This window comes from Dipodomys merriami, unplaced genomic scaffold (assembly GCF_024711535.1).
Source record: "Dipodomys merriami isolate MVZ:Mamm:240054 unplaced genomic scaffold, mDipMer1.0.p SCAF_21, whole genome shotgun sequence".
Classification (NCBI taxonomy): domain Eukaryota; kingdom Metazoa; phylum Chordata; class Mammalia; order Rodentia; family Heteromyidae; genus Dipodomys; species Dipodomys merriami.
The window spans coordinates 16,324,456-16,333,954 of NW_027203493.1; the positions used below are offsets into that span (position 1 = coordinate 16,324,456).

General features: G+C 38.5%; 1 protein-coding gene across 1 annotated transcript in view; it reads right to left on the reverse strand.

Moving 5' to 3' along the window:
• Positions 1–9,330, reverse strand: part of Pdhx (pyruvate dehydrogenase complex component X) — a 46,952-nt gene extending 37,622 nt beyond the window's left edge. The window contains exon 1 of the mRNA XM_070032603.1: positions 9,135–9,330. Coding sequence (XP_069888704.1) covers positions 9,135–9,294 — 160 coding nt within the window. The 5' untranslated portion in view covers positions 9,295–9,330. The remainder of the gene's footprint in view (positions 1–9,134) is intronic.
• Positions 9,331–9,499: the final 169 nt, after the last annotated feature.

Below are 9,499 nucleotides of genomic sequence, written 5' to 3' on the forward strand. Positions count from 1 at the left end.
CCAACCTTAAAAGGCCACAGTCCTAAACCACATTCTCCAATCTGACCTAACCATCAGGATTTAGATGTAATTCAATTGCTCTCTGTCAATCTTTCTTTCTTTCTTTCTTTTTTTTTGGTGGTCATAGGGCTTGAAATCTGGGTCTGGGCACTGTCCCTCAGCTCTTCAGCTCAAGGCTAGTGCTCTACCACTTGAGCCACAGCACCACTTCTGATTTTCTAGTGGTTAACTGGAGATAAGAGGCTCACCAACTACTTTCATGCCTGGGTTGGCTTTGAACTGCAATCCTCAGATCTCAGCCTCCTGAGTAGCTAGGATTATAGGTGTGAGCCACTGGCACCTGGCAGAAATAGTTTTTTTTAATCTCACATTTTTCTTAGTAAAATAAACTCTTATGGACTACAACACTGATTTCAAGATATTAGATAGAAAACACTGTGAATCTCTTTGTACAAACTCAATATGCTGTTATCTATAAAACACTGAAATATCAAATTATTGAATGAACTAGAATTAGAGAAGTCCAAATGAAAATACTTGCCTAGAGAATGTATAGCCAGTTCAACATTTAACATTTATATTTTTAAGCTTACCATGACAAATGTTTTCTGAAAAATAAAAAATAGAAAAAGACGGAAAAGCACCCTTTAAATAGGGCCGTAGTAAGAAGCTAGACCGTTTCTGAAAAGCATAACTTAAAACAAAAAGTCTTGCTTTGTTGCTCCTATCACAGTTCAAGCCCAGTATTATGAGACAGGATATTTCATAATTATATACATATTAAATCAACTTACCAAATAGAGTTCTACTTTAAAGAAGCAAAATAAATGGACCACATTGCTTCTCAATCTAGATTACAATTTATGACAAATACTAAATCAATTCTCTCAAAATGGATTCCCTTCAATATTTTTATATTTTGGTTCAGCTGCCATGATACAATTCATATTCATTTTATGAGTCTATCTTCATTATAATATCTCACCTGAGAGGGCTTCACATTCCCATTATTCCTGACATTAAGGATCATTTATGAAACCACTGCAGTTATTATTTTCTAAAGCACATCAAGGACGTCAAAATTTTTCATATTTTAAGAACAAAAAACCCATAATCATTCCTCATCCAGTCACCCTTCATGGATGAACTGAAATTGTTTTTGTGAATAACAATAATAAAATAAAATATCCTGTAATAGATCACTATCCTTACTCTGAAATGAAGGTGACAAAAAACAAAGAGAGATATTCCAGACATCTCCATTATTCAGTACTATTCCTTGATGGATGACACTGGGCTTATGATACTGGGCTTATAATGGAGAGTAAAATGTGCATTATGTTCTTTGATTACTAACTGATCAATCCTCAGACTTGCATACTAGAAAAACCATTTCAAAAGAGTTAATAAGAGTATATTATTTCATTGTAGTATATCTTGTTTGGGCTGCAACATTATATACATCTTTTCCCAGTATATTTTTTTCTGATTAAAAAGTAAAATTATGTAATCATAAAACTTGCTCTGGGTGTCAGTGTTGCACACAATAGCTGTCCTTTATGGTAGCTACAACTCTTATTAACACAGTGTAGACTTTTCTTCTTAAATGGGATCAATCTACACCTCTATCAGTTCATTTTCATTGAAATTAGTTTCCTCCTTCATTCCAGAGAGCAGCATGTCCCACAACTCTCCCAAACAGACAAGGCCTTGAAATGTGCACTGATTATATCTCCTACTAATGTAAACTGGCACAACCATGGGTAAGAATTAAAGTAAGGAAAAAAGGAAATGAGGTTTTTGATCAACTAGATATATGCTATTTCAAGTAGTACTAAAAATGTAAAGATGACCATGGATGGTAAAACATATTTCTAGACGTTAGTACTTAAACACATTTTAAAAAGTAAAACTACTTACAAACCATGAGAACTGTCTTAACCTCTTTTGCCTGAGCAGAATGACATAGATTACAGTAGCTGGCTGAGCTTGTGGCTCATACCTGGAATCTTAGCTACTTGGGAGGCAGAGACCAAGTAAGCCCAGCAAAAAAGTTTTCAAGACTTCATCTTGATCAATAAAATGTTAGACATGGGGCTGCGAAGGTGGCTCAGTGGTAGAGTGCTCGCCTTGAGGCAAGCATGCATGAGGCCCTGGATTCGATTCCTCAGTACCCCATAAGCAGAAAAAGCCAGAAGTGGTGCTGTGGCTCAAGTGGTACAGTGCTAGCCTTGAGCTGATGGGACAGTGCCCAGGCCGAGTTCAGGCCTCATGACCGATTAAAAAAAAAAAATTTGGACATGGTGGCATGTACCTGAGAGTCAGCTATACAAGAATGATAAATAGGAGAATCACAATCCATGTTGGCCCAAGCATAAATGTAAGACCTTACCTGAAAAGTATCTTATCTGGATGCATGAATGACTTACTTAGTAAAGCACCTGCCTAGCAAGTATAAAGCCTGGAGTTCAAATCCCAGTACCACCCACTAAATAGGACAATTGTTTTTTTGTCTAAGAGCAACATAAGCAAATCTATAACTAAATGTTATAGTCACTTAATTTCTAAATTTCTTCAGATCTGTCCTTTCAATTTTCTCACAGGATAATTCTGACTTTAAAAAATGGTACATGAATTCTAATTTCATGCTCCATAAGGTATTTTTCTTTTCTCTAGGAACAAAACAATTATATTTCAGCAAAACCAATTATATTAGAGTTCAACTTATGACATATAAATAAATTCTGAGAACTGGATTAAGAAGGCAATAAACACAAGCAAACCCTTACACTATCAACTGCTTTGTGGCTCATAGGAAGCAGATCTTAGCTGCATGACTTTGACTACAGGAATTAAGGAAACTCAACAGTTTACACATGGTACAGCTGAAGCATCATGTTCTAGCCCATTATGCACTATACTTAAAGCACACAAGAATCATGAAGATAGAGCAAATGAAGAAGTAAATCAACAACCAATACTCTTAGAGTAACATTAACTTGCTTCTTCTCAAAGAAAGAAGTTAGTCAGGCTTCCGCCACTGCAAAGAATAAACTAAGCCTTTAAAATAAAACAATTCTGCCATCTTCTGGCTGAATGAAATAAAGCAAAATGATTTAAAAGTCAGCACCAGCTTTAAACAGACTGCTACCACATTTTTAATGAGTTTTCTCATGTAAATTTTCTTTGTTCCAAGTTTTTTTTTTCTTTTGGTTTGGAATTGGTATAAAATAAATTGAAAATGCTTAAGACCCCAATAGAAATAAATGTATGAGAATTTGTATAAACATATCATTTGTAGGTCCTGCTTGGCATGTTAACAAACAAAATATAACTCACAAATATATTGCCTAGGTTCAAGTTGTAGCTCTACCATATAGATGTTAATTATCTGTGTCTCAGTTTCCTCTTCTATAAAAAAGGTAATATAAACAATTTTCATAAAGAAATAGGTAACACAAAGTCATTAGAATGGGTTTTAGATGATAGTAAGTCTGATATACTCCAGCTATTTATTTTCAATAGCCATAGAAATGACTTAGGGAATGGACTCCAAAGGTATCCAAATGGTTGGCTCAATGCCAATTGTATCCTACAATACAGCAGGAATAACTAGAGGAATAACTTCCTAGAATAACTAGAGGAAAAGCTTCCTTTTCCTCTCTCCTGTACCCAAGTTTGTTCTCAGAGCTAAGGTTCATTAACTCCCATTAATCATTGACAAATGTTTCATCTCCAGATTGTCATACCAAACCTAAAAGACAAATCAGGACACTGATATTGACAAATGCCTACTGAGTACCTGTCCAGCTATCCTAGCCCTAGAAAAAACAAAACGAAACAGAATCTTAAACTCAAAAAGATGATACAATAGATGGGATGATAAGTATTCAAACACATGAAGTAGTAAATAAAAATGCCATGAGATCATCAGATAATAACGAGAGCTAATATTCTTTGTTCATCAAAAAAGAAAAAGAACCTGCACCTGTACTGTTTAATATTCATTAGGATGGGCATTATAAAAACTAAAAACAGAAATTAAGTGTTAGTGAGGATGTTGTGAAAACAGAATCCTGTGCACTGTTGGAGTAAATGTAAAATAATACAAGCAGTTGTGGAATACAGCAATTCTAAAAAAAAAGTTCTATTAAAAATTAACAGATAAATACAACAGCTACACTTTTAGGTATACACCTGCAAGGAGTTGAAAGCAGAAACTTGAACAGACATTTGTGCAACTATTATTCACAACAGTCAAAAGGTAAAAACAAATGTACCACAAAAGACTGGATCAACAAAATATGTTTGAAGTCTGACTCCACCTTTAGAGGAAATGAAATTTGAACATCTGAAACAACAAAGATGAAATCAGTGAAACAAGGCAGACACAGAAGAACAAATACTGAATGGTCTCACTTGTATGAGATATATAATAGTTCTGGGTTCTATGATCTGCATGGAGGAAGGATGAGAGACATTTTTAATTTTTAATGGTCAGGGTTTCCATGTGGGACAATGAAGATGTTCTAGAAGTGGTTGTTAGTGCACAGCAATGTTAATGTCGCAGAACAGTACACTTAAAAATCGTTGAAATAACAAATATTCACGCGTATGTACACACACACACACACACACACATTCACCACCACCCCCTACCCCTGGCATATAGCACTGTGGTATAATTTACAAAAGATCTATGAAAGGCAAACAGAATAAGAGGAGGGGAGAAGCAGACACATTCCAGAGAAGGACAGCATTCTCTACAAAGAAATACACATAGCCATTATTGCTTAATTTAGCTAAATATAATATAATAATAATGCAAAGTGAGCACTGTAAATGTAAAGTTATGCTGGGAACACATTACAGTACTTCTTAGTATCTTACAGTACTATAGTGTCATATTCTATAATATAGAGTACAATATAAGCACTGAAAATATGATTTTAAATGGGTTTAATACACACACATACACACAAAGTCAAACTGTTTGAAAGTCTACACTTGTGGTTAACCTACACAAGTCTGTAATGTACAGGTGGTCAGGTGTCAGGTGGTCAGAATTATAATCCCTGCAAAGGAAATAAATTAATGAACCTTCAGATTTTAAACACACTGGCTTTCTTTTCTTTTTGTCAGTCATGGGGCTTGAACTCTGGGCCTAGGCACTGTCCCTCAGCTCTTCAGCTCAAGGCTAGTGATCTACCACTAGAGCCACAGTGCCACTTCTGGCCTTTTCTATTTATTTGGTGCTGAGGAATGGAACCCAGGGCCTCATGCATGCAAGGCAAGCACTCTACACCCGAGCCACCTTCCCAGCCCAACACACTGGTTTTCTTACTCAAAAAAAGGCATTTGACCTGAGACTGAGACCGCACCTAGATCTTTCTAAGAGTCTGGTCTTCAATCTCACAGTGATAGGGAGGAACAAAAACATGTAAAACAAGGTATCATCTGATTTGCATTTCTGGAGGGTCATTTTATGACAGCAATGGAGTAGAGCAGGAAAGACTGAAGAGTAGTTGTAGTAAACTACTTATTTAGCATCTATAAGATGCTAGTTAAGCATTCTTTTAGAGGTTGAAAATTCCAAAAAGTCAATGAGTTCATTTATGCCTTGGTGGTAGAGTACCTTTTTAAGTAAATGTCTGATACCAAAGCTTGTTAATTTAAGCACAGAAAATCTGTACCTGCAATCTCAATATTAGTATCTCAATATTAACATTAATATCTCAATACTAACTGAATGCTTGAAAAAAATGGAGATACAATGAATACTTGGTTATGGATCCTAGCAAAATTATATCAGCATGCTGGAGTTTGCTCACTTGTGTATGGCCTCGTTTTTTTCTTTCATGAAGTGAGATATTTTAGTAGTAATAACACTGTGAAATAATATTTCCATGACAGCTATGGTGTCAGTGTTATATAATACAATTTAAGATATTAAAATTCTGGATTATATAAAAGGTACCAGGACTATTGGAAAGAGATAGATAAAATATATAACTTCTTGTTTTATTAGGCTTCTGAGTAAAGCACTGTGTGTGTGTGTGTTTAAGCATGCACATGCTAGGCTTGGGGCTTGAATTTAGGGTGTGGGCTTTGTCTCTCAGCTTTTTTCTTTAAGGCCAATGCTCTACCATGTGAGCTACAGCTCCACTTCTGATTTTCTGGTAGTTAATTGGAGATAAGAGTCTCATAGATATTCCTTTATGGTCTGGCTTTGAACCTTGGTCCTCAGATCTCAACTTCCTGAGTAGCTAGGATTACAGGCATGAACCAACAGAACCCAGTAATAATGTATTTTAATGTCTTTTTATAGCTATCTTAGCTTTATTTGCATTTTACTATATAATGTATAAATCACCCAGCTATCATATATCTAGGCTAAGTGGTGTGATATTTCTTTTTGGCCTTGTTTCAGGAATGGAATTCATGTAGCATTTTAATTTCATGGTTTAATACCAAGAAGACCGGTGTTACTAGCCAAAACCTCTTCTAAAATTTTTGGATTATTTCACTCAGAAGAAACATACTCTACAGTAACAACCTGCCTAAGATTAAAATGTGCCATTAGATATGAAACAGCATCCCTAAAAGAAATGGAGTGTGTGATGACTTGGGGGGGTGGGGGTAGGCAGTACATTTACTGTAGCAAGTGATCAAAGCCATACATTTCTGAAACTGTGTAAACAAATGGGCTTTCTTCCATTATAAGAAACATTGCTAGGGAACGATTAGGCTGGACAATTATGTCTGCCAAGATACTTTACTTGTGAAATCTAGTAGCTATGATTTATAGAGGGTAATGAACCTAATAAAAAGTTCTATCACTTCTTCAGAAAAAGGAATACATATGTTTTATATACTTTCCAAAAACTCAGTTACCTCTGTTCTATATATCCACAAATGACTAGTTCATTTTGTTGTGGCCAACAAAATTGTTATGGGCTGAATATAAAATGGTCTCACAGTTGATGTGTTGGGAACTTGGTTGCCAGATGATGGGCTTTTGAGAAGTGATTGTATCTTATATGGTACATAGTAAGCTCTGGATGTTTCTTATTATTCCCAGACCCATTCCCCTAACTTCATACTTGTTGTCCAAGACCCTCTTGGCTCAATTGTGTGTTTTTTCATGTATGAGTATGAGCTCAAGGTTAGTAAATCTACCACTTAGCTCCTTGATTAATTAGAGTCAATCAAAGCAGACTGATTAGATTCTATCTCCAACCAACTAGCCAAAAATGACATCTAGAGACATGGCTGGAATGTTAGAAAACCAGCTGCAGCAAAAAAAAGTGAGTTCAAACCCTAGTACCTATGCACACATATATAAACACACACACATACACACACACACACACACATACACACAGAACTATAAGATAATGCATTTTTGTTATTTCAAGCCAATTATTTGTGTAAGATTGAGATACACTACTCTTTTCCTTTTGGATGATGTTACAACAGCAAAGTTGTTCATAGTGTTTGTCTGTAGACAGTGGAAGAGCCAAAGATAGAAAAATCACCCAAATGAATTTCTAAAAGTAGTAATTTTTAGTTTTTTTCCTTCTCCTTGGCTTTTGTGTGTGTGTGACTACATATCTTTTCTTTGTACGGGGTCTAGAAGAGTCTCAGAAGGATGTTTTTCAAACATCCTTCCTAGATTATTCCCACCACTAGAGCTTTTAATCGTCATGATTTTCTAAGGCAATCAGTCTCAAAATGCTGTCCATCAAGCACCAAAATAAAACATTAAAACTCACCTAAAGTTGTAAAATGTAGATTCCTGAGTTCTACCTGAGACAATTTGTGGTGGCTGTGGAAAAGTCAATTTTTGACAAACTAAGGAATGAAAGAGAATACTACACACACAAGTAAAAACTACTACTCTATGGTGACTTTATGAGACATCATCCTTGAAGGGACTGAATTAAACTGCCCTCATCCCTCAATCTTTAGTAACTTCAAAACATTCAACTTACTGTGTCAACTCTGTAGAAACATTTTTTTTCTTTTTCTTTTCTGAGACCTAAACATCTTAGAATATGTAGACAGACTCTACTGAGCTGAACTATTTTGGATTAAATTTCACCTTGGTGTTCTAAGAATGATGACTAGCAGGTGATGGTCAACTAAAAAGGTTTGTCTTACTTTCTGATCGCACCTGAACTTCATACCCCAGATTCCCCATGTAAAAAAGAATGCCCAGCCAGCCATTTTACATACTGTACTATAAGTACTGGAAGAACTGTTTTGGGGGGCACGATCATGATTAAAGGACAATATCTGATAACAAACGGTAGGATTCCCATCCTCAATTCCCCCTCCCTCCCCCCGATCCCCCCCCCCCCGGGCTTGAACTGGGTCAGAGCGTTGAACCTGGGTTTCTTTGGCTCAAGGCAAGCACTCTACTGCTAAGAGCTTCAGCGGCACTTCCGGCCTTTTCTGTGATTTAACTGTAGATGAGAGTCTCACCGACTTTCCTGCCCGGCCTGGTTTCTAACAGCGATGCTCCGATCTCAGTCTCCCAGGTAGTTAGTATTACAGGCGTGAGCCATTCCGGCGCACGGCTAATTCTCACTCTCTTCAGCGCATGTTTGACTTAAATGTTTTTCCTGATCATGTCTCTGATGCCATAGTGATTTGCAAATCAAAATTTCAAACTACTAGTCATTGGGGGGGGGTGGGGCGGGGTGAGCAACCCCACGGGCCTGGAAGATCTTAGCTCTCTCAACAGGGACAGGGACTAGAGGATGAATAAAAGCCGCCAACCCGCAGCTTTTGAATTTAAGCAGCCTTGGGACAATTTTCCTCGTCACAGGTACTTGACATCACTCACGGAGAAATGGCCGAAGAGACCGGCGTTGGGAACATGGAGTTCTGGCTGCCTCAGAAACACCCCAAATCCCAAGGCAAGGTCACGGGGAAGCCGGCCTCGGGACCTCTCCTGGTGGTGACAAGTTCGGTGCGGCCTTTGGACACGTCGTCAGTGTCCTTCCCGGGGAAGAGGGGACGCAGACACCGGGAGACACCTGGCACCTGCACCACCAGACCAGGCCCCCAGTCAAACGTGCCCCGCCTGGGCCCACGGCTCAGCTACGCGGGAGACCCGGGACACTCACCCCACCGCCACTGCGAACTGTGAAGCCATCTCCAGCCAGTCCCGCGGATGACAGACGACAAAGCCGGAGCCCTCGCACACCCCACGCTTCGCTGGCTGCAGAGGCCCAGGAGGTAGCGCAGCAGCGGAGGGTCGCAGCCGAACCTCCAGGAGGCCGCCATCTTCCCGGCTTTCTCCGGGGCTGCCCACAGCACAGCCTGTTCACCAACCTCGAGGTCCTTCTAAGCCCCGCCTCCCCGAAATGGCCACGCCTTCGGACCCGCCCGCTTTGCCTTTAGGTATCGCAAACTAGTCTTCCTGACACCGCCCCTAACCTCGGTGGCCACGCCTTCCAGCCGGTCCTCAATACCGCAGGCTCAACCAATG